At 47.6% G+C, this 25,598-nt stretch overlaps 2 protein-coding genes across 4 annotated transcripts in view; one reads left to right on the top strand and one right to left on the bottom strand.

Annotated features, from left to right (window-relative positions):
* ERICH6B (glutamate rich 6B) overlaps positions 1-17,605 on the top strand; it is a 42,633-nt gene extending 25,028 nt beyond the window's left edge. The window contains exons 12-17 of the mRNA XM_061170917.1: positions 768-829; positions 5,375-5,541; positions 9,315-9,400; positions 9,552-9,704; positions 16,424-16,649; positions 17,297-17,605. Coding sequence (XP_061026900.1) covers positions 768-829; positions 5,375-5,541; positions 9,315-9,400; positions 9,552-9,704; positions 16,424-16,649; positions 17,297-17,605 — 1,003 coding nt within the window. The remainder of the gene's footprint in view (positions 1-767; positions 830-5,374; positions 5,542-9,314; positions 9,401-9,551; positions 9,705-16,423; positions 16,650-17,296) is intronic.
* Positions 17,606-23,388: 5,783 nt separating this feature from the next.
* The window catches only part of COG3 (component of oligomeric golgi complex 3), a 60,451-nt gene continuing 58,241 nt past the window's right edge, over positions 23,389-25,598 (bottom strand). For all 3 annotated transcript variants that reach the window (XM_061170548.1, XM_061170549.1, XM_061170550.1), the window contains one exon: positions 23,389-25,264. In XM_061170548.1, coding sequence (XP_061026531.1) covers positions 25,235-25,264 — 30 coding nt within the window. In that variant the 3' untranslated portion in view covers positions 23,389-25,234. The remainder of the gene's footprint in view (positions 25,265-25,598) is intronic.

Raw genomic sequence — 25,598 nt, 5'->3', positions numbered from 1 at the left:
CTCTGAACTGAGAACTTAAAATCTGTCTTGTCAAAGGCCTTCTTCTCTGATCCAATTAAGCCTGGGAAGCTCACTCCTTCCGGCAGATTCCCTTCCAAAAGGGCTCTGATCTGAGAACCAGGAAAGGCAGCTGCCTCTGGAGACCACCCTTATTTGGAAGTAAAACAGTCCAAGCCACTTTAATGCCAGGATGACTCCCTTTGTATATTGACATGAGAGGGGGGTTGGGGGCTTGATCATTTTGAAGAGCTGTGCCTTAATGTGGCTTTCATGATAAGTCATTTTTGAGTGAGTTTATTTGAAATTTTCCTACTAAATGCAAAGGGGTTTCAGGGGGCTCTGTCCGGTTCAAAGACAATGCTGTTTCTCTAAGCTATTTCCAAATAGCCTTTGCTGAAATATGCACAAGCCACAGAAAAAGCAAGCTGCACGAGCTTAACTCACAGAGCCAGCCGTGCATTTGGACCTCCCAGCCCTGGCCTCGCTCCCAGGAGGACCCCCATTGAACTCATTTTGAAAGGTCTGGGGGTCAGCCCAGGTGCCCAAGTTGAAGGCCAGTTAGAGGCCAGGAGGGACGCACAGCATCATGTGCTGGCCCTTTATCCCTGAGTACAGACTGGAAGAAAGCTGGGTCCAAAAGCAGAGCCATCCGGCCAACCCTCCACCTATGAAAAGGCTGAGCAGGCCCTAGCACTGTCTACTGTGTAGCATGACATGGAAACATGAATTTAGTCTCAGCTTCTAAAGATGAGTCACGTTCCTTTTAGGCTGAAGAAAAATTTTGGAAAATATAAGGAAACAATCCTCTGGATTATGAAGAAACGTGAAAGTAAGAACCCTCTCCCACTTTCCACCCCGTTGCCCGGCTCTCCTGGGTGCGTCTCGCTGTCTCCCACCTTCTGCCGTGTCCGTAACGGAGGGAGAAATGCTTGTTTCCTCACCTGAGCATCTACTGGGCCAGTATGGTCTCAGCTGCTGGGGATAAAATACAGAGCAAACCAGACGAAGGATAAACCTCGAGGGGTTCATCCTTTGATTGTGCTGGGGGTGAGAGGGAGGGCAGGAGGTGAAGATAGCCAAAAAATCAGGGAATTTGCACATAAAACAGTTAATGATATGGTGGGAAGGGGATACTATGAGACCACACAAGAAGGGATCTAACCTAGATTTGCCTGGGGGGGTGGGTGTCCAAGAAGTCATTGACACAAAGTTTAAGAAAGAGCCCCTTTACCAGATACTGAAGGCATTTGAGGTCCAGCTGTTAAGATGTGCCAATCATGGAGGTTGCCAGTTTTTTGGGTCTAATCAAAAAAAGTTTGAGCCAAGAGCCTAAGCTATCAGGCTACTTAATTCAGAAACTCAAAACCACCATATGGAACATCTTTCAGACGACCAGATCCAACTAACGTAGAAATGGCAGCAATACCCACGGCAGACACACCTAATCAATCATGGTGCTTTTTCTTGCTGAGCCAGGACACAGCCCCAGATTCCCGCTCAAGGAAGAGCTCCTATCCCCATACCAGTGTAGGCCCCTGACCTAACTCCTATGGAATAACTGCTGCGGGCCAGTTATCGGATTCAAATTAATCTTCAAAACCATGTGAAGTTGGGTAAAGAAACTTAGGCCAAGAGAATAAGTGACTTCCCTGAGATCACCCAGCCATTTTGTGGGTGTGAACCACACTCAGGCCCAAGACCCCTCAGGTCAGACCCAGGGCTCATCCCCATGACATGTTCAATGAGCAACAAAAGGCAAGGGTGTCTGGGGAAGTAAAGGGTCTTCTAAGCCTGACTCTCATGTCCCCATTGGAGTTAGAAGGCAGGAAGAAGAAGGAATTACCACCTTCAGTTTCTAGAGAGGGCAGGCCTACCTCCCACCAAGACTCACACTATGGGGTACCCCCCAAACAAGGAGGGCGTTTCAGACATTCAACAGCCAGAAACACAAAAATGCCTGTTATTATGTTATTTCTGTTCCCTTTGGGCCAAAGACACCTGTGTCTTTCATTCCTTGGCAAGGCACACAGTAGGCACTCAATAACAATTTTTTAAATGGATACAGGTATGCGTGAGTTTTTGCTCCTTTTGGGAAATGAAGGCATTTCAGGATACTCTACGTCACATGCCCCGGGTAGGACTTCTAAAGGGAGAGTGAAATTTGACATGACCGGATTCCCCATTTGTGCCTCACCACCACCCCTGCCCACTCCCTGCTCCTCTGAACACCTGAGGCCTACAAGGTTTGAGCTTTTTATGCAGAAAAGCAACACATTTCTAATTGATAAGAGGCATCCCCTCCGTGTTCAGGTTGTAGCCAGTCCCAAAGAAATCTCCCAGCCTCCTCTGAGATACGAACTCATTTACTTCCAGGATCCAGACCATTATCTGACACCCCAGGCACACAGCCCCACGTCTCTGAACTCTCCAATTTCCAAGCCAAGGCTGGCGTCGCAGGCACATGACCTGCAGGCACACAGGTCTTCACACTTAGGGCCCTGCACTTGCTTTTAATGCTCTGCTGTCACTGTCTTGAAATCCTTAACAATTTTAGAACAAGGATCCCTGCATTTTCATTTTGCACGGAGACCCTCAGATGATGTAGCCTCTCCTACTCAGAGACAGCTCGCCTAGTGAAAAGAAGTGGGCGATCACTACACAGCTCGTGTCATGAGCCACCAGAATCCAAAGCTCCCCGTGTGGAGGACACAGGTCTGTTGCCCTCCCATGGGGCAGCGGGCTCCGTGCAGCATCATTGCAGAGTAACCTGATGGATCTCTGCAGGCAGCATGATCCCACTTCAAGAAAACTGAGGCTCAGAAAGGCAGCCTAAAGCCTTCCCGCTAATAAAGACAGAGCTGGATACAGAGCACAAACCAGAAAATCCATGATTTTAGCATTCCGACAGGAGAAAAACATGAGCATATCCATGTCCTCTTTTATCATTACCAGTTCAGAAATGCTTTATATTAATTTCTAATTGATACTCAAGAACAGCAGCTGGGCTCACATCAGCTATTTCCCCTGGACAAATCATTTCCACTCTGGAAGCAAGCACTGGAGGAGGACTCCTCGGAGGGAGACTGAGGCCTGCTTCCAAACTTCTCACAAAGGTCTTTTATTGACTCTGCCCCTGCCCACCTCTCTCTCACTTTCCTGAGGAAAAGCTCCCCCTGTGAGCTCTAATGAGCGGCCCCTTTAGTTCCTCAGGTGCGCACAAGCGTGGTTCTCCTTCCCCACCCCCACCTCTCCATCCTCACTGACACCACCTCAGACACCTTCATCTCCCTACTGTCCCTGACTCCCATCCTCTCCTTTCTCAGTCCTTTCTTCATATTGTTTCCAGCAAAATCTTTTTAAAACTCTTCACTGGCCCTCCATTGCCTCCAGGAAAATCCCACATTCCCCATGTGGCTTAGAAGGCCCTCACTTTTTCCTCTCCAGACACACTGGCTTTTTGGTTATTCATCAGGGCCAGGCATCCCTGCCACAGGGCCTTTGGACGGGCTGTCCTCTGCCTAGAGCACTCTTCATTCCAATATCCTTGTGATTTGCTCCCTCACTTTATTCAGGTCTCTGCTTAAATGTCACCTTCTCAGAAACAGTTTCCTTGGCTACCCTTTACAAACCAGTGCACACGCTTGCACGCACGTGTGCACGCACACACACACTCACATCATTTTCCGTCCTTCTCACCTGCGTAATGTTTCTTCAGGGCACTCCTAGCCACTGGCATGTGAAGTTTTTATCTGTTCACTTGTTTAACACCATCTCCCCTACTAGAACAGGCAGCAGAGAATGTGGCATCCCCGATACCTAGGACAGTTTCTGGCACACGAGTACACAATAGATATTTACTGAGTGAGTGAATAAAGGAATGCTCTAGCCCTGCCTGCCTCTCCTGAGTCGCCTGTCATCACTAAGCCGGTCCCAGACTAGCCTTCAACCATGTCATGCTTACGCTAGGAATTCTGCCTGGCATATTAGAGAAAACTTCCACCAGGAGTATCCTCAACCGCCAGGCCTGGATATGGTCCCTGTGAGCTCTCGCGGCACCCTCTGTGTTGGTTCGCAACTTCGGGGTTCCCAGGGTGAAATTCGAAATTAGCCCCCGTAAGCAGAGGGCAAGGAGAGACCGAAGAAAGAGGCAGCCCGCTCCAGACTGGTAGGTGGCAGGTTTAATAAGCAAGAGAACTTAACATTCGACGCTTGTCTTGGGCGGCGCAAGACCTGCACATTTCCACCCCCGCCCACGAGAATCTTAAAGTTTAGATGGAGGCCTTACCTGGCTTCAGGCACGTATCCCTCCAGATGGGCTCAACAGCACACGGCTCGCAAAGCTGCGTCCTTGAAAAGGGCTCGCACTGTGGGAACCATGGGCAGAACGTACATTCCAAGGACGGGGAGGGGGCGGGGAGCCTTCCATTGCCCCGGCCAGCTCCCTGGTCAAGCGGCGGTCACGTTCTCTCCAAGACCTCCTCCAACACTGTATTGGCCCCAGTGGTGGGACAACCAACCTCTCTTAACTGACCTCCCCCAAACCTAGTTGCCGAGGGAACCGGGCCCTCTTCCGGGGAAGAGCATCCTGGCTGATACCGACCGCGCCGGAAGCTCCTCCTACCGCTGCGCCCCCTGGTGGTCGGACACCCGCCAAGGGTCCCTGGGAGCGGGGACTGTTCCCCGGTGGTCCTTACGGGTTTACTCCCAAAATACAATTGTTATAAAAATGGACCAAAATGAAGATGAAAAGAAACTTGCTGTTGCTGTGAAAACTAAGTGCAATGCTTTTAAGATGACAAAATAAGAAAATAGATTTTAAAAAAACTGCTTTGAACAAGATGTGGACCAAACATACACAGAAGATTGGGGCATATACAGAAATTTTTTTAAAGTCTACAATTCTGCACTCAGACTATGTAGAAATTGCCAAAACTGAACGTTATAGATAATAAATTATGAATGGGGTTTAAGCAAAAATGACCACAGAGCCCTGCACTTAAAAATGGTGTGTTAGTACACATTTCTGTTTTAAGTTAAAACAAGCATGTTTAAGGCATGTTTCTTTTTTTTTAATGACTCCCCACTTTAGCCTATTTTTTCCCATTAACAGAATCAGCAGCCACACTTGTTACTGGCATGTGGCTGGTGTGTCACCCCTCACATCCCCAAGTCTGAACCGGGTGGTCTTCACCGTGGTGTCTGGCATCTGGCACTGAGCTGGCACATCATAGGCCCTTAATAAATGTCTGTTGCATGAATGAATGAAAAAAAATGAGAGAGCTTGGGGGAATATGGCCAATATCCCAAATCCTCAGGCTCTCTTTGGTGCCCTGAGAGAAATAGATCTAAGTTTTCTTTCTCTTTTCTACCAAAGACTTATTTAACCAAAGGGCTACAGAGACTACTTTCACATTCCACTTATGTAATCTACCACCACAAGATGAGGAGTCTGAGAAAGAAGTAGTCAAACAATCTCGTCGTCTTGTTCGCCGTAAGAAGACGCTAGAAATACACACAGACTGGATAAAGAGCAAGATTAAGGTAAGTGTGGCAGTTAGTGTTTGCACTTTGCACAGGGCTTTTTTTTTTTTTTTTTTTTTGGCCCAGGTAAGACATATACACACACCATCAGGGAGCTGTCAGGACCAATACACAACGTGAATACAAACAAGAAAAATATGTCCCATGTATAGAGGCACACCTGAGTGTGTGGGTTATCACAGATTGACTAGGACTTGTACTAGGGGTCGTTGAGACTCTTCTCCTTGTAGGGCCTACGTTAAGCAATTGGGTGGGGTTGGGAGTAGAGGAAATATATATTATAATATATAGGTCCCTCCCCTAACAAATTTAAAATCTATATCGAAAAGCAATCACATAGGGACTTCCCTGGTGGCGCAGGGGTTAAGAATCCACCTGCCAATGCAGGGGACACAGGTTCGAGCCCTGGTCCGGGAAGATCCCACATGCCGCGGAGCAATTAAGCCTGTGCGCCTGCGTGCCACAACTACTGAAGCCCACGCGCCTAGAGCCCCATCCCCCACCCTGTCCTGCCCTGGAGCTTTTGTTCCTGGAGCATCTGTCTCCTAACCAATTTTAGATGTCCTTCCTGCAGCCAGGGGGAAGGTTCTCCCCAAGATCTCTAAGCAAAGGATCCTGCCTAACCCACCATTCACATAGGCTGCCCAAAAGGCCCACGAGGAGTGGGACATTTGGTTGTTTTTTGTTTTTACAAATGGGCGATAAATTCCAAGTAGTTTGCTGAGTCAGGTAGCACTGTTTATAAGTGTGTGCTGGTGTTCAGGCAAAATCCAGCCCAGCCAGCATCTCCGCAGCAGTCAGGGAGAGATCACAGACAGACAGGAGCCAGGGAGAGCTCAGGGGCAGACAGAGAGACAGCAGTAGGGAGAACTCACAGACAGATGGCAGCTGTCTCATAGCTCAGGGTCCTGCCTATAAGGCACTGTTTTCTCTCTAGTAGAACTGAAGGAAGGCCAGAGATTGTAGTCTCTTCTCTCTTAACTTTTAGCTCTTATCCTCATACTTTGTCCCCAAGCCAACAGTGATGAGATTTGGGCTTTTAGATGTGCTATTTGTGATATATTTCCCAGTGAGAGAAAATGTGACAACTCTACCTCTGTGTCAGAGATTTTTCTTTGCCCATGGGGTCCTTATCATTAGGAAAATGTCATTCCATGACAAGTGAATTTGACAAGAAGGAAGCGTCTTGAGAAATTCTGGCTTTCAGGTGGCTTTTGAAAATAAGACCTAAAATACAAAATCCTCTCCCGTGAACAATATCTAGAAGCTTCTTACGAGCTATCGATAAGGAAGAAACCAACCAAGGATGTCCTTATAAAGCACTTTTTTTTAGGTTTGAAAAAAAAGAGAGAGAGAGCAGTGATTTGCAGAGTAAATGTGCCAGGTGGCTGGGAGCTTAACGGCTAGAGACAGTGTGTTTCCATGGGGGTGGGGGGGAGGGATGGGAGGCAGACTGTGGGAGTCTGGCTCCCCTCTCACTGAAGAGCCTTGTGTAGGTCAGGTAGCCTCTCTTAAACAGGGATTAATGACAGTGTCTCCTCCACTGGGTCACTGTGTCATGGAAGTAAGGTGCTGAGCGCAGTGTGGGGTAGGGACAAGAGGATCATCATCATCACCTCACAGCGAGATTCCTGGGCATTTGAAGGCCACACCCTGCAGGGCCCATAGCGGCTCCTCCTCAACCAGCTTTCTTTCATTGTCTCAGATTTGGGCATCCTGCTGTGAGCTCTCTTGAACAAAGGATTCTTCAACTGTTAAAAATAAGAGCTCGAAAACCACTGACCTGACATCTAGTTAGAGTAACACGGGACACAAGATGACTTCAAAAGGCGTCCTGCTACAAACACCTGGGAAATTTAGACAAAACGTAAAAAGCATCCTTTTAAACACAGAGTGTATAAGAAAGTGTGGGAGGTAATACCAGAAATAGAAACTGGAGGGCTTCCCTGGTAGCGCAGTGGTTGAGAATCTGCCTGCCAATGCAAGGGACACGGGTTCAAGCCCTGGTCCGGGAAGATCCCACATGCCGCAGCGCAACTAGGCCCGTGAGCCACAACTACTGAGCCTGCGTGTCTGGAGCCTGTGCTCCGCAACAAGAGAGGCCGCGATAGTGAGAGGCCCGCGCACCGCGATGAAGAGTGGCCCCCGCTTGCCGCAACTAGAGAAAGCCCTCGCACAGAAACGAAGACCCAACACAGCCAAAAAAAATAAATTAAAAAAAAAAAAAACCACTATCTCTCCACACCCAATAGATCTGTTATTAAAGAAGCAGACTTGATAGTAGGAATACAACTTTAATTAAAAAAAAAAAAAAAGAAATAGAAACTGGAAAACGAGAAGAGAGTGAGAAGAGTGTGGGTGAGGTGGGTGTGTCCTGGTGGAGAGGAGGGGTGGGAAGCAGGAAAAGAACTGTCCTGATACCCAAGGGCTTGGGTTTTATTGCCTGATGGGGACACGAGGGAGTTGGAGGACAGGCATCCTTCTCAAGCACAAGTGAAATAGCTACAATAAGTGACGACACACTCGGCCACAAAACAAGTCACAGAAAACACTAAAGAGCTGATACCATATAGACTCTGCTCTCTTAACCCTGTGGATTTTAATTGGTAGTACTAATAACATAGCCCAAAGCAACTTGTACATTTGCAAATTTTAAAACACTCTTGTAAATAACCTGTGTGTCAAAGAAGAAATCATATCGAAAATTTGAAAGGAGTCAGAACGAAATGAAAGGTAAGTATCTACACTTGGAAGAAAGAGCTAAAACAGTATTTTGAGAGAAATGTTATAGCTTTAAATGCTTATATTAAAGAAGAGGAGGAAGAGAATTGTGAAGAAGAAGAAAGATGGAAATCGATGAGCTCAATGGTCAATTCGAGGAATTAGAAGAAAAACAGACTCATACAGAAAACCCACAAAAAGAAGACATGTGTAGAAAATAATGATAAGAACAGAAATTGATACACTAGAAAGCAAAGAAATAGAATAAGCAAACCAAAAAGCTGGCTCTTTAAAAAGACTAGTAAAACAGGCAAATCTCCAGGCAAGGTTGGTCCAGAAAAACAAAAAAGAAAAGGTATAAATACTATAAAGAATGAAGACAAAGACATGACTAAGAGACAGTAGAGGTTTTTTAAAAACATTATATCGGGACTTCCCTGGTGGCACGGTGGTTAAGAATCCGCCTGCCAATGCAGGGGACACGGGTTCGAGCCCTGGTCCGGGAAGATCCCACATGCCGCGGAGCAACTAAGCCCGTGCGCCACAACTACTGAGCCTGCGCTCTAGAGCCCGCGCGACACAACTACTGAGCCCACGTGCCGCAGCTACTGAAGCCTACACGCCTAGAGCCCGCACTCCGCAATAAGAGAAGCCACCACAATGAGAAGCCCGCGCACCGCAATGAAGAGCAGACCCCACTCGCCGCAACTAGAGAAAGCCTGCGTGCAGCAACGAAGACCCACTGCAGCCAAAAATAAATAATGAATAAATAAATTTTAAAAAATAAAATAAAATCTGTGCACACACATGCACAGAGAGATCCATTTCAGCCTGCTCGTCACATAGACAGGTAAACCGAGGCACTGAGAAGATCCCCACCTGGAATCCCCAGCAAGTTAGTGGTGGTCATAGGTGGGGGAGTGATGGGTGGGTGGCATGCGGGAATCAGAGAGTACGTAGACTGATCTCAAGCCTTCTAGTGACAACACCATGCTCTGATTAGGGACAATCAGCCCCTGCGAACTTTTCACAGGCTTGTCTCTTCTTCCTAGGTACATCAAGGTGACGGAAAAATCATTCTCTACCCCAGTGAGACTGTCTTCCAAATTCTCTTTCCCGATGGATCAGGCCAGATATAGTATCCACTGGAGCACAGGGACACATATGATGCCTGAAAAGTCTGTGATTTGGGGCCGGGGCAGGGGTTTTACTGGGGCCTGCGTCCTCCGCAGGGCTCTGCCCTCTCCAGGGGACCCCAAGGGACCACTTGTGCCTTAACCATCTCCCAGTTATCCATCAGGACACCTGGCTATGCTCATCCTCAGTATAAAAGAGGGAAAGTTCACATACATCATTCTGGAAGACAGTGAAAATATGTGTGTCCGGGCCCTTATCAACAACTCGGGCCATGCCACCTTCTATGATGAAAATGGAAACATCTGGTAAGCTTGGGTCATGAGTCTCAAACACCCCTCCCTGAGGAGAAGCAGTGTGATTAAGGTTTTGATTCCCAGTCTGCACAGCTGTCCTCTCTCTGGGTAAGCCTCTCTTTCTCTCTCTCATTCACTTATGAATTCATTCATCCGACTCATACCTGGGGAGATGGGTATCATGATGGGCCAGTAAGACAGGTCCCTGACCTCAGCTGGCACACTATCCTTTTTGCACCATTGCTCCCCCGCCAGGAAATAGCAATCACGGACTCAAAGCTGGAGTAAGGTGCGACCCTTTTGGTTTCAGCTCTCTATACATTTAAGAATCAAACTTCATGAGAATTACCTTAGAAAGACCCAGTGACCCTCTGTTCCAGGTGCCTCGAAGAGGAGGGTATGGTGAGTGCTTTGGAGGGGCGTGTATTGTATTTTTAAAACATAACTTCTAAATATTTCATTGTAACTAACTTAGATGTTATGTTCCCATTTCTGGTAATGGTGGGAAACCTCATCTTACCAATTCGAGGTAATTCAGTCACTTCAGAATTTTTCTCCACCTCCTTGGTGTAAGAACTCTGTCTTTTCAGGATTTCTCCCTTGCCTTCTGCTCTAAATGGTCATGGGGTGGGAAATGCATATTGTCTTGAACCAACTTTATACTTCTTGATAGTCAAAGCCAAATTTTATTTTAATTCCAAAAAAAGATTTTCATTCTCCAGACCTTGGTTTTTAAGAATATTTTCTCTGCTATGAGGTTTTTCAACACCATTTCCTAGTTGACTACTTTGTTCTCAAGGGTATCTGCCCTTCCTGGAGGGCACTTTGTATAGAAATTGATGTCTGAAATACTACAAAGCTACAGTAATAAAAACAGTGTGGTACTGGCACAAAAACAGACATATGGATCAATGGAACAGAATAGAGAGCCCAGAAATAAACCCACACACCTATGGTCAATTAATCTTCAACAAAGGAGGCAAGAATACACAATGGAGAAAAGACAGTCTCTTCAGCAAGTGGTGCTGGGAAAGCTGGACAGCCTCATGTAAATCAATGAAGTTAGAACACACCCTCACAACATAAACAAAAATAAACTCAAAATGGCTTAAAGACCTATATATAAGACATGACACCACAAAACTCCTAGAAGAGAACATAGGCAAAACATTCTCTGACATAAATCATAGCAATATTTTCTTAGATCAGTCTCCCAAGGCAAAAGAAATAAAAGCGGGGCTTCCCTGGTGGCGCAGTGGTTGAGAGTCTGCCTGCCAATGCAGGGGACACGGGTTCGAGCCCTGGTCTGGGAAGATCCCACATGCCGCGGAGCGACTGGGCCCGTGAGCCACAATTACTGAGCCTGCGCGTCTGAAGCCTGCGCTCTGCAACGGGAGAGGCCGCGATAGTGAGAGGCCCACGCATCGCGATGAGGAGTGGCCCCCGCTTGCCGCAACTAGAGAAAGCCCTGGCACAGAGACGAAGACCCAACACAGCCATAAAATAAAATAAAATTAAAAAAAAAAAAGAAATAAAAGCCAAAATAAACAAATGGGACCTAATCAAACTTATAAGCCTTTGCACAGCAAAGGAAACCATAAACAAAATGAAATGACAGCCTACAGACCGGGAGAAAATACTTGCAAATGATGCAACCGACAAGGGCTTAATATCTAAAATATACAAACAGCTCATACAACTCAATATCAAAAAAATAAACAACCCAATCAAAAGAAGAAGACTTAAATAGACATTTCTCTAAAGAAGACATGCAGATGGCCAATAGGCACATGAAAAGATGCGCGACATCACTAATTATTAGAGAAATGCAAATCAAAACTACAATGAGGTATCACCTCACACCAATCAGAATGGCCATCATTTAAAAACCTACAAACAGTAAATGCTGGAGAGGGTGTGGAGAAACAGTGCAGTCCCTCCTGCACTGTTGGTGGGAATGTACACTGGTGCAGCCACTATGGAGAACAGTATGGAGGTTCCTTAAAAAACTAAAAATAGAGCTACTGTATGACTCAGCAATCCCACTCCTGGGCATATATCCGGAAAAGACGAAAACTCTAATCCGAAAAGAAATATGTACCCCAATGTTCATAGCAACACTGTTTACAATAGCCAAGACATGGAAGCAAACCAAGTGCCCATCAACAGATGAATGGATAAAGAAGATGTGGCATATTTATACAATGGAATATTACTCAGACATAGAAAAGAATGAAATAATTCCATCTGCAGCAACATGGATGGACCTAGAGATTATCATACCAAGTGAAGTAAGTCAGAGAAAGACAAATATTATATGATATCACTTATATATGGAATCTAAAAAATAATACAAATGAATTTATTTACAAGACAGAAACAGACAAAAAAAACAAACTTATGGTTACCAAAGGGGAAAGGGTGGGGGGAGGGACAAATTAGGAGTACTGTATTAACAGATACACACTATTATATATAAAATAGATAAACAACAAGGATTTACTGTATAGCCCAAGGAACTATATTCAGTATCTTGTAATAACCTATAATGGAAAAGAATCTGAAAATATATATATAAAACAGAATCACTTTGCTATACAACTGAAACTAACACAATATTGTAAATCAACTCTACGTCAATAAAAAAAATTTTTTTTAAAGAAGGAAATTGATGTCTAAAAGGGGGAAGAAAGTACTGGATACAAGAAGCATCTGGAAGCGGGGACCAGAAACTCAGTCAATTATCTCCAATAGCATCTGCTACATACAGTAGGGCCTCTTCTCCCTAATGACACTTAAATTTTATGGCCACAAGAGACCTAGGGAAAAATCTACTTTCATATTCTTGTGGAGGAAACTTAGGTGCAGAGAAAATGAGTCATTCGCCCCAAGCCATACGTAAAATCACAGGCAAGCAGTTTTATGGAATTTTGACTCAGCCTGAAGTAAAGCATTCTTTTAAATTATCAAATAAAGTTTGCGAGACAAACAACATCTTATCCCAGCGCATCAATAGATATTAAGGGGAAGGATGGTGCTCAGAGCTGGGGAATGGCTGCCCCCCACCTCGAGATTCTGATTCTGTAGGTCTGGGGCGGGGCCTGGAGATCTGCATTCTTTAAAAGCTTCCCAGGGGATTGTAGGGGTTGGCTGGTGCTGGAGCCCAGGCTGGCGTGCCCACCCGTCTCCCAGGGCTGTGGCACCCACTCGGGGCTGTAAGATAAAGACAGGGGACTCCGAGGCAATACATCCCGTCCCCTCCAGGGGGCAGCTGCTGTGTGACACCACCGACCGTTCCTGGGACTCCAGAAAAGCCTCAGCTCCATGAGGAAATGGGCCCAGAGGTCCTGTCCTGGGGGAGAGCAGTGACCAGTGGTTCAACCTCTCTTCCTCTGGGCAGCCCAGCTTCCAGGCCCAGGCACTCGCCTCGTGGTCCCCTCCTGGCCCAGGAGCCCCTAACTTCTCATCTCCCGTCTCTTTCCTTGGGACCTGCAGACCTCTTGCCTTGGAAGTTTTTTGGAGACTGTGTTGACCCCTTCACAGCTCCTGATTCTCCAGAGTGGGAGACATACCTCCCTTTCTAACCCTGGGCTCCTCCTTCACGGGGAAACTGGGCAGCTTACAACCAAGAGGCTGTGGGATGTTGAAAGAGAATCGGTTCTGCTCAGAGTGGGCCCCGAAAATCTAAGCAAGGGGCCCGGGCAGCATCCTGCCCCCAGGGCCACAGGCCAAGGCCCGGGCCCCCGAGGGCCTCCGCTCTCACCCGCCGCCCGTCAGGGGCCCCCACGGCAGGAGAGCCTCCACAGACGTGTCACTGTTGCTTTTTCTTGCCCTTCCTTCTTGCTGCTGGCCGGGCAGACTGAGTGGGAGAAGAGAAGCGCTCCCACCCCGGCTTCCCCGGCAGGGCCCGGGCGCTCTGCACACAGGCCGGGAAGCCCCAGGCGGCCCCTCCGCGCTTAGCTGTAAGCAGTCCATTGCCAAGGCTTTCTTACTGCCTCTCGCAAGGGCAGCTGCATCTTCTCTCTCTGGGTCAAGCTCTCATCTCATTTGACTTCAACCAAAGCGGCGCCACGGATGGCATTTCAAGCATCAGAGACCTGGATGGGAGAGGGACTGTCCCTGTGTAAAGCCTCACACCCATCACACCTGAAAGTTCACACCACGGGGCAGAGCGGGTTCCCCGGGCCCAAGCTGCTTCCGCCCTCGGGGGTGGCGGCACCCGAGAAGACTGCTCCCACCGCAGAAGGACTCGGCCCCTGACCGACTCCACGGTCAGAACTGCAGGCCCCTCATCGCTGGGAGTGAGATCCTGTGGCAAAGGCCCTCCAAGCCATTTGGGAACATTGGGCTGCTGCACCAGGGCCCCGCCGACCCTCGTCACTGCCGGGAACCCCGCGGCTCCCCTGGTCCAGCCCCGCCTCCGCTCCTCCTCCGCATCACAGGCCCTGGGAAGGATGGAGCACCAAGCTGATTGGAGGACTGAATATTTCTTGGGTCGTTTTTTGATTCCATCTCCTCAGGGAAGGCAGAAGGCACGGCTGAAGTTTGCCGGCTGTGTGGAAACTAAGCATCACCTCCACCCTCCAGGCCCACGCTTGAGGAACCGCAGGCCAGGCCTCCCTCCAGAGCTCAGGGTCCCACACAGCAAGGGCCCCAGACCTGCCTAAACTCGGGGTCCCTGGTGGTGGGTCCCGCCAGCTCCACTGTTTGGGTCTTTACACCCCATGAGAAGAAGCCTTCAATTTCACACCATTTCTGGGTGTTCTAGACCCCAATTTCTTGAGGGAGCCTTAGCCCGGAACTGGATACTTCCAGGCTGAGACAGATCCTAACCCTGGAAAATGGGGAGGGCCTCGTGCAAAAATTCTGATGGGAGCCATTTAAAGGGTTAGAAGCTAGGGGGGATCCGCTCCCCTGCAGAGTGAAAGAAGATTCCTCTTTGCCCTCCTCTCCATCAATAATAAGGCGATCCTAATGTTCACCGACTTACTGCTTTGTACAGGCACTTAATCCTCACAAATACCCTATGAGTAAAGCACTGTTATTATCTGCATTTTACTGAGGCACAGAGAGGTTAAGTAACTGGCCCAAGGTCACACAGCTTGCAAGTGGCAGAGCCAGGCTATGAACCCAGAAAGTCTGGCTCCAGAGCCCAGGTTTTTAATTCATTACATGCATCACAGCCACTTGTCTAGGTAAAGAGAGATGTGGTTGGACAGGCTGGGGGGCCCCATGGTGAAGGGACTTAATAGTTCGCACTTGGCTCAGTGGGCAGTGGGAAGCAACAGGAGGACCTAGCGTTGGGGAGTGACCAGAAGTTCTCCTTATTGGAAGTGAACAAGGCAGCCGTTAGTAGGCCTGAGCCGGCCTCTCCCTCCCAGCATCCGACAAGGCCCCTGAACACCCCAGACGAGGCCTGGCAGGTGGTCTGAGTAATCCGGGCTCCACCAAACCCTACCTTCTCCTGACTAACCCAGGTCCCAGATTCTCTTCCCTTCTGCATTTGGTTCCCGAGAGAAGTTGCTGCCCATCAGCACCAATTCTCAAGACAGCCCTGGCGGGATTCAAAAAGCAGAAGCCAGGGCAGAGGGGTATGGTGGGCTTGAAATGCCAGGAAAGGACTGCTCGAAGGAGAGCAGGGCCTGGGCTGGAAGAGGGAGGAGCCCACCACCCCTCACTCACCCACAGCTGTTTACGCGGGCGCCAGGCACAGTGTGGGGCAGGGTCCACCCGGGAGCCAGACAGAGGTGGACCCTTCCCTCCGGACCACAAGTTACATTTCCATTTTAGTGGGAAGGACAGATGATAAGCAAGCCCAGTCGATTCTCATTATTCAAGATATTTCTGTTCTATAAGGTCTCCAGAACATGAACTAGCAAACCCTGAACCATTGCTCCCAGGGGAAAGATGCAAATGCACACATTTCACATAGAGTCACAAACACGCACAGAGCACTGAAGGATTTGAGTTGCCTGATGTGCACATTCCCAGCTGCTTTGCCTTCTTAATTCAGCTCTTGACGAGGGAACCAGAGGATGGAGCCAGGAGGAGCAGGGCACATGGTGCCAGGAGCTTCAGTTCTGGGGCCGCCGGTTGGAATCTACCAGGATGGGTTGTTTCTAGTGTGTACGGTTATCTATGTGTGATATATACACACACCTATTTCCCCAGGGAGCAATGGTTCAGTATTCGCTAACTCTGTGTTTGAGGCAACTTTACAGAATCCAACTACACCAAATAATGAGAATCAATGTGTATTAGTAAATTATAGGAAGGAAATTAACAAAGAGATGGAGATAGTCATATAGGGACTCAGGGGGCTTCAGGAAGGGCTTCTCTGTGGAGGTGACATTTAAGCTGGGACTTAAAGCATAAGCAGGAGTCAACCGTGCCAAGCAGGGTGGGGAGACGTCTCCAGGCAGAGGGAACAGCACGGCAAAGCCATGAGGAGTTCAAAAGCATGCGTGACCCGGGAACTGAAAGGAGCAATCGGGCGTGAGGGGCCAGGGGCACGAGAGGAGACTGAACATGGACAGGCCAGGGCCGAAGGGCTGCGCCTAGGTGGGTTCACCTCCCTGCTGGCATTTCTCCCACCTGCCAAGGCCCCATGTTGGGGGGAAAGAGCAGGGGTGGGAGGGGAGGAAGGAGGGGCAGGCTTGCATCCCTGGGAGAGGCTGTGCCCTCGCCCCCGGGGCCCAGTGCTGTGGCTGCCTGATGCCTTCTTGGTGTAGGTTGAACCTGAGCCAAAACCTGGGCTACTACTTCGCCAGAGACAAGTACCAGAAGGCCTGGAACTGGTGGGATCTGAACCTGCACATCCATGCGCCCCCCGTCCAGCCCATCTCCTTGAAAATCAACCAGTACATCAAGGTACAAATAAGGAGCCAGGATAAGATCATCTTCCGCTTCATCCACAGAAAGAAGCACATTTGCTTAAACCTAGGCACCAAGTACAAGGTAAGGTCTCAACTCCCCACATCTTCTGCCAGGTGGGGAACTACGTGCACGCAGGCCACTGCTGGCTTGAACTGGTCCATGCCCAGGCCTCCAGGCCATGTTCTTCAACACTCCAACCCCTAGGGAAACGAGGCCCCCTTCCCTGACCCGATGCTTGACCATATACAAAGCAATCATTTAACTTCTGAACACTTAGCATTTAACATAAGATTCGGAGCTGAGGAAACTGACATTCTCATCCCAGCAAGACCCAGACACGCTCCAAGGGAGCCCCAGATAGATGTGGGGCTCATAGGCAGACACCGTGAGGGCCTCACTCTCCTGCTGTGCTAGGGAATCCAAGGGGAGAAGCTGGACGCCCCCAGGAGGGCACAGCCTTTGGAAGGCAGGTCACACCAGGGCCCAGCAGCTGGCCACCCTTTGGTTTGGGGTCAGGTTGGGATGTGGCCACGGGCACAGGCCAAGTGAGTGTCTTGGGGAAGCAGCAGAAAGGTTGCTGGTGGTAGGGCTGGGTTCACAGATTTGCCCTGGAGAGTGACGTTTCCAGGGAAGACTCGGTCATGGCCACAGGGTCCTAATCCTGACGCAGGGGGAGCTTGGTGCCCAGGTAGCATTAATCCTCACGAGCCGCCTGTGAATTCCCACAGTACATTACCCCGGCGTTGCTGAGCAAAATGAAGAAGAAAGCAGTCCTGGAGATGGAATTCAGTTCAACGGCTCGGAAGATCCAGATCCTTCTGGGAAAAATGAGTAAGATCCTGAATATACTGACCATCTCTGACTTGGAATGCTTCATACAGGGCATCAAGATCTTGCCAACAAGACAATATGAGTTGGAGGAGGAACTCTCATCTTCCAAGCTGGGGCAGTCACCAAATTTTGCTGCTTCGGCACATGCTGAATGTTTCAGGGAGGTGGAGGTGTCCGAAGCCCCGAGGAAACCCCCAAAGCCCTAGTTCATATCTTGTGAGAGCTGGTTTGTGATTTGGGACCTATCGCAGCTCCTTGATTTGGAGGGAAAAAAAAAAAAAAGTTGTTCAGGGGCAGAGAGGGGCTGACAGACCCTGTGGCTGGGCACAGAAAAGACTTAATCATGCACCCTGCCAGCATTAGAAGCAAATTGTTTCAGTAGACAATACATGTCAACACCTGTCCCACTTGCTTCTACTGATCACTTGAATGCAGATGTTCTTTTGTGACTTTCCCATGCTTGGGTTGACTCAGGACACAGACTATCTCAAAGCCTAGGTCTGCCCACTGTTGGCTGTGTGACCTTGGGCAAGTAGCTCTCTGCCTCAGTTTCCTCATCTGTAAAATGGGTCTAGAAATAGTAGCTTCACAAACACCCCCTCTTCCACCCCTGCCAAGACAGAGGGATGCCCAGTCAGCAAAGCAGCACCAGCCTGCAGCCAGTCCCCCAAACCAGGAGCCCAAAAGGACCCACACTTAAACTCTCTTCAATAGCTGGGCCCCTTTTGGTCACTGGTTACAGTCACCAACTCAAACAGGTAAAGCAAAATGGGAAACGTGTAATCTGGATGGAAGATGCAATGGGTCTCAGAAAGGACTGGCACGTGGGAGGCCTCCAGGAGCCAGGAGGACTTTCGTTCTCAGCTCTGCGACACTGGTCTTGTTCCAAAGACGTGTTTTCTATGCATCTCAGTTCACATGGCTTTGTCTCCTGGTCTTTCTCAAAAGATCCCAGTGGTCTCTATTGGCCTGGCTTGATCAGGAGGCCACCCTGGGTGTGATCCAGTGTGGTAAGGGAGGGTGGGGTTATGCCTTGGCTCCTAGTTGATGTCAAGCATGGAGAGGGGCAGTAGTTTCTAGAAAAGGGGGACTCAGGAGCAGGGCAATCCCCAATAGCGTGCCTTTTATATGTCCCTGGGACACTGCAAACTTCCCAGGATGGCCTCAACTGCAGCCTGAACCAAAAGAGTATAGGAAACGCCTCCTTCCCGGCTCAGCCTAGCAATTAGCCAGCTGATCGCGGCTGTGAACAGACAGCGTAGCCCCACCTTCGCGGCCCCGCTCTCCTGCCGATCCCACACTGCCTGCCGCCAGCACTCACCAAAGTCCCGTCCTCACCCAAATCCCGACAACTGCGCGCCTGGGGTGGGACCAGGGTGGTCAGGCTGGCAGTAGCGGGGTGTTGCATGGTCACTTCCCTGGTGTGACTATCACACCCTGTTGGCAAGTAGCATCATCAGCTAAAACAACAGTTACTTTGTTGCCAGGTAGTGACCGCTGGGGAGCAGACCGTCACAGGCCACACGGTGCTTGGGTTGACTCAGGACACAGCCATTCTAGGGACCTTGTTAGTTTACACCTCCGCTCGTGTGGGCAGAGGTCCCTTCTCTTACCAGGCCCTGGAGACAAGAAGCTCTGGAGTCGCGTCTCGCAGCAAACAAATCCTCCCGAGGCTGCGTGCATCTCAGAGCCCCATCGTTTCTCCCACGTGTGCCCTGGAAGCAGACAGCCCTGGTGGGGGTCTTGGTGCCACCACCCGCTAGCTGTGCGACCTTGGCCACGGCAGTGAGCCCCTCTGGGACTCCATTTCCTCCTCTGGAACAGGAGGGCAATCACCAACACAGCTCGCAGAGTTAGAGTGAGGATGAAAGCAGGTGGCGTCAGTGAAGCGCTCAGCATGGCGCTTCACAGATGTGGGCACTTTATTATCATCCGCCAGTGCCTCTCCCTGGTCTTTCTCCTTCCACAAAACCTGAAGACATGACTCACCCCATTAACGCAGAGATTGTCAGCAGGTGGCCTCGCAGAGGCATTGTGTTTGGTCAGCTCCCTGTTTAAAATATTCTATTGCCAACGTCTATATAGACACAGTATTTCACGTAGATTTTAGGCATTTCCAGCCTCTCTTGTAGCTGCTGCTCTGTTCGAGTGTTATCACCGGCCGGACAGAATTACCCAGCACCCAGGGACTATTTCATAAGGAAAAGGGAGTCACCTCACAGATTGTGAAGGAAGTAGTGAAAGTAGCCAGATGACCGGGAACTATAAAAATCCAGCCCCCACCCTCTGTATTAGTTTGCTAGAGCTGCTGTAACAAAAAGGACCACACACTGGGTGGCTTACACAACAAAAATTTATCATCTCACAGTTCTGGAAGCCCTAAGTCCAAGATCAAGAGCGTGGGAAGGATGTGGCCCAGGCCTGTCTCCCAGCTTCTAGTAGTTCCTTTGTCTTTGGCAGTTTTCACATGGTGCTATCCCTGTGTGTCTCTGTATCAAATTTCCCCTTTTTATATGGACACCAGTCATACTGGATGAGGGGCCCACCCAACTCCAGTATCTTAACCAATTGCACCTGCAACAACAAGCTGGTTCACAAGACACTTCCTGCTTGGATACCAGGAAAACTCACTAGAGAGCAAGTGCCACCAGACACCCCTCGACACACATACGGCTGCCAGCGCAGTGTAGAAAGCAAAACCACACCAGAAACAGAAAGAGACGCCCTTCCCCTGTGCCTTGCAGTGTAGTGCCAGCACCCTACAGAGCCTAACTTTGCACCAGCTGGCAATGGAGAAATGTTCTCAGGGTCCAGCTCCAGAATCTCAAAGCAGGGCCCAAAAGGGTGGATTTGGAGCTGAGAGGCACTATATCGATAACTGGCACAGAGAATCTTCCTCCTCCCTGCCCCAGCACTCAGTGAAGCATGGAAAAATCACACACACACACAGGAAGTCAGCTTGGCCAAGATGAGAGCAGTTGCAGTGATGCCAAGTCTAGGACACTGCCACAGCAGTGGACCGACACTTTCTGCTTTGAAAAAATAAAAACCTGCGTCTGTAATGCTTCCTGTTCTCCTTCCTCTGGTCCTCCTGCTTCTAGTCTGTCCCCTGCACTCCCATTTCCTTCCAATAAAGCCCTTTCCCGCTCAAGTTAGACATGATGCCTTCTGTTGCTTACACTCAAGGACCCTGAGAGATACAGAGGATGAGTAGTAAGGAGACAAGTGTGGGCAGATAGATATGCAGGGGCCTGAACAGCCCATGTGCTTCAGGAGTTGAAAATTTTAGCAAAGGGGAAGGAGAGTGTTAGTAAGACTAGGTTCCTGGGGACTTCCCTGGTGGTCCAGAGGCCAAGATTCCACACTCCCAATGCAGGGGGCCTGGGTTCGGTCCCTAGTCAGGGCACTAGATCCCATATGCTGCAACTAAAGATCCCGCACGCGGCAACAAAGATCCCGCGTGCCGCAACTAAGACCTGATGCAGCCAAATAAATAAATAAATAAATAAATAAATATTAAAAAAAAAAAAAGACTAGGTTCTTGTAGTAAAGATACTTCAATATTCCCAGCAAGGAATATTGAAAACAAGGGTTTTGACCCAGGGCAATGGCATTGGAAATAGCGGAGGGGAGGAAATAGAGGAGGGCAGGAGGGGGTAGAGAACAGGCAGGACTTGGTAGGAATGGGATGGGGAAGGGAAGGCTACGTGACTTGGGCCCAAGTGGATTCTTTCAACAGATACTTACTGAGCATCTACCTCAGGCACTGTTCTAGGCACTAGGTATACAGCTGTAAACACGGCAAAGCTCCTCCCCCGGGCAGCTTACAATCCAGACTGGAGGAGGCAGAAAAAAAAACAAGTAGGGACTTCCCTGGTGGCCAAGTGGCTAAGACTCTTTGCTCCCAATGCACGGGGCCCGGGTTCGATCCCTGGTCAGGGAACGAAGAGTTTGCATGCCGCAACTAACACCTGGCGCAGCCAAAAAAAAAAACCAAATAAGTAAAAGACATCATTTGTTGGTATGAACACAACTAAGCCAGGTGAGGGGATAACAAGTGCTAGGAATTGGGGGTTGCTGTATATATCACAGGGTTCTGCAACCTTGCCACCATCCACATTTTGGACTGGGTAACTACGTGTAGTGGGAGGCTGGCCCGTGCATATTTGGCAGTTCTAGTTGCTTCTACCAACTAGAAGCCAGTAATACCCCACACACACCAGTCGTGACAACCAAAAATGTCTACAGACGTTGCCAAAAGCGCCCTTGGTGGCAGGGGGCAGGGGTCATCCCTTGTTGAGAACTACTGTTGTAGATCACGTTTGGGTTGTTTTGTTGTTTTATGGCCCAGCATATATCTGTCTTGGCAAATGTTCCACGTACTTGAAAAGAATGCATTCTGCAGACTCTGGTCCATTCTATGAGTCCACACATTATTTAAAAAGAAAAAAAAGTCATTGCCATGAAAACAAGCAAACAAAAACTTTATGAATTGTCTAAATTAAAAGAGACGTAACAACCAAGTTAACATGTATGAACCTGGAAAAGAAAAAGCTATGAAACATTTTGGGGAACAATCAAGGAAAGTGGAATATGGGCTACATAGTAGATATTACTGATTTTTTTTTTTCTTTTAGGTGTGATAATGATATTAGGGTTATGTAGGAAAATGTCCTTACTGTTTGGAGATGGATGCTGAAGTATTTAGGGGTAAAATGTCATGATGCCTGCAACTTACTTCAAATAGTTCAGCAAATGAGTGTGTGTCTTAAGCAATGATAATTAAAACTCACCTGACTGGGAATTCCCTGGTGGTCCAGTGGTTAGGACTCGGTTTTACTGCCGGGGCCCAGATTCAATTCCTGGTAGGGGAACTAAGATCCTGCAAGCCGTGTGGCACAGCCAAAAAATAAATAAATAAATAAATAAACTCATCAGATTAAGAAAAGTGTAAAAGAGCCCAATCTTGTAAGAAAAGTTATTTTAGAATATACATAGAAAAAAATCTGGAAGCTATATGCCAAACATTTAACAGCAGTTTACCTTTCAAGGTTCATTTATGAAAGACTTTCACATTTTATGTTGAAATTCAAACACTACAGAAATGTCTAATAGTGAACATATTTTGATAACCAGGAAAAATGTTTTTAAAAACCCCCCAATATGTATTTATTGGATGACTATTTAATGGATGCCATTACACCAAGTTTCCAGCAGCTGTCTCCTTTCTATGGGGGTTGGGTGCTGAGGAAGAGCAGACAGACAAGCTAGTGGAGGAACCACCACCAGAAGAAAAGCACGCCAGAAAGGAATCGATGAAGTTCCTCCTTTCTGAGAAGTAACCTTCTCTCCACCAACACACCCCCAGTTCCTTTAATAAATGGACTCTTTTTAAAAACTAAGGTTGACTATTCTTTCTTCCTTGTAAGGTAACAGCAGAAGAGAATTTAAAGATATGGGGTTGTGAAAATACAAATTTGTTTTTATTGTGACTTCCATAACACTAAATTTCAGCACAACTATTTGTGCTGACAGTACTCAGGAAACTGGCAGTTTCGCAAATAAAGGAAAATTATCTGTCACCTAATGAAGCATTAAGATGCTTCAAAATGTCTTTCCACAGTAATCATCTTGCCAAAAGAATCCACACAGTACAAGTAAAACCGGGGAAATCGGAATAACGTTGGTGGAGGGTAACACCGTCAATATCCTGCTTGTGACACATGTTATTGTTCTGCAAGATGACACCACTGGGAGAAATCGGGTAAAGGTACACAGGATCGCTCTGTATTATTTCTCACAACTGCATGTGAATCTACAAGCTATCTTAATAAAAATTTCAATTAAAAAAATTTTTTAAAGAAGCCACACACATAACAGACCCATGAGGACAAAAAGTAGGAAGCAAAAATCTTTATTTTTAAAAAAATTCACATTTATTAAAAACAGCAAATTCTAGCCAAATAATATAAAGCATTTTAAATTAATTATTTGAAAGTATGTACACTCTTTGTATAAGTAAACACTTGAAACTGTACAGATTTAAACAGTCATTTAGCAAACAAGTTGGATCACTATCACCTACTCAGCACTTTTGTAAGGTGTTTGTTTCAGAAATAAAAGACTCAAAACACAAGAATGAGTGCCATCAAATATTTTTATCCTTAAGAACACACTCTGCTCTGTACATCAAATTAAATCAGTCAAGTATTGTACAATAATCATGCCCTCATTTCTTTGGAAAGGCTATTTAAAAATCAAATGTACATATAATATACAAAACTGGATTGTACAGTTTATTTCATTAAACACATATTTAAAATAGTAAGTGGAAGTAAATATAATCTTCCTAATTCATTCATTTCCTGCTGAAGAATGAATATGGGCCCTCTTTACCTTCTACCTTCCCAAAATATAGAGTATTAAGCTCTATCAAGCAACATCCATCACCAAGTTAAACTGAGCTGAAAAACAAGTGACCTGTTTAAAATGACAGACATCAGGATATGTAACCTGTCTACACATGGCGGGAGTCTGCTTGAAGCGGATGAGAAATGCTACAGTCTCACAGAATGAGGTCTGCTGGCTACATTCCAGAACCTCTGTCAGCATTCTATCTCTAAATTAGTGTCTGAATAACTCAAAATTCATTGTGAACCAAAGAGCAGGTTACATTTACTATAACATCAGAGGCAAAACCAATCCAATCAGGAAACAGATATTTGTAGGAAAACTCAGAGATGCGCATAATTTTTTTGATGATCCCTGCTATCGTGTGGTTGATTTTAAGGGATGGGTGGTCTTCGTCATCCTCGTCTCTGTGAGTGAAATGTATCCTGCTGTCGCAGGGTACAGATCCACAAGGCAGGCCCGCGGCACAGCCACCATGAATGTACAGGACATGAAAGTGTTCACTTTTCAAAGAACTACGGAAACGGAAGGCAGTGTGCAGAAAGCTGGTAACCCTAACCTTCGTGCACGAGATACACTATTCATCAGGCTTCCTCTCCTCCTTTATGTGCCAGATTGAAGACGCCATAATTGGTACTTCCCCCTCACAGACACTGCCTATTGTACCATGAAGATCCTCATTAAAGATACGGCACGTATCTACCATGAGGACGCTGCAGCTACCTGCCTACTTTTGAACACTCTGCACCTAAGCAATTCGTGGAGTACAGATCCTGGGACCTTACACGAGGTCCTTGCATCTTGAAACTACCTCACATCAAACACACAGAAAGATAACACACTGAATTCCCAGGAAACCAGAACATGTTCTCAGAAGCACCCAATCTATCCCAAACTAAACTTCAAAGTGATAGGAGGAACATTACATTAAATAGGGTGTAGAAATAACATTTCTGGAAGTAAAAAAATAGTCACTGTGGAATGCTCAGAGGTTAAAAGGATTGCAGTGTTTCACGCTTTAACAAACCTTTCTCTTAGAAGCTTTCTAATTAGCTGTATTACTGTAAAGTTCTTTGCACTATTTATTGTAACCTATTTTCATTGCACATTTTTCTTAAGAACCATTTCACTGCGTGCCCACCATAGCTTCCTCTTAAAACCTTACACTGCTTGTGACCATTTAAATGAGGCAGTAATCAGCGCTCATAGATTATAGCTTATCTTTGGCATTTTGATGTTTTCAAAACAGAAACACAAATCATGTCACAGTTTGCTTCCACTTCATTCTGCGGCCAGCCCTGAGCAGCAGCCCTGTGGTTCTCGGGAAGCCCCTCGTACAATTCCCCCGTGTCCTGCAGGCCGTGGGACTTGGCAGGCGGCTCCTGCCGGACCGGCCATTTACGCACACAGCCCGACGGGCCTGGTTATTTAGAAACTGACAGTAGGAGGTTCAGCTGAAAAGCAAAGAGAAAGGCCTTGTTAGTTCTGCTGTGGAATACCATACTCAAGATAAGTTGTTTAGATCCTCAAAAAAGAATGAGAGGAAATGTCTGATTTTTAAGAGACCAGTAAACACGGCTGTAAGGTATAAACTGGACCTGCGGTGCTGATTCCAGCAGCAGCCCCGGGCGCTGCACATCGTCGGGGCCTGTGGGGAGGTATCGCTGAACCTGGGCCCTCAATTCATTAAGAATCCAATCAGGAAGACAGAAAAGAACGACATACCAACACCAACGAGAGACAGAAATGGCCCTAAATAACCGACTTCACCTGCCTCTATGCAGAGTG

The sequence above is a fragment of the Eubalaena glacialis genome, chromosome 16, assembly GCF_028564815.1.
Source record: "Eubalaena glacialis isolate mEubGla1 chromosome 16, mEubGla1.1.hap2.+ XY, whole genome shotgun sequence".
Classification (NCBI taxonomy): Eukaryota; Metazoa; Chordata; class Mammalia; order Artiodactyla; family Balaenidae; genus Eubalaena; species Eubalaena glacialis.
Note: the sequence above shows the minus strand (reverse complement) of the source record. Positions and strands in the feature narration are given on the sequence as shown.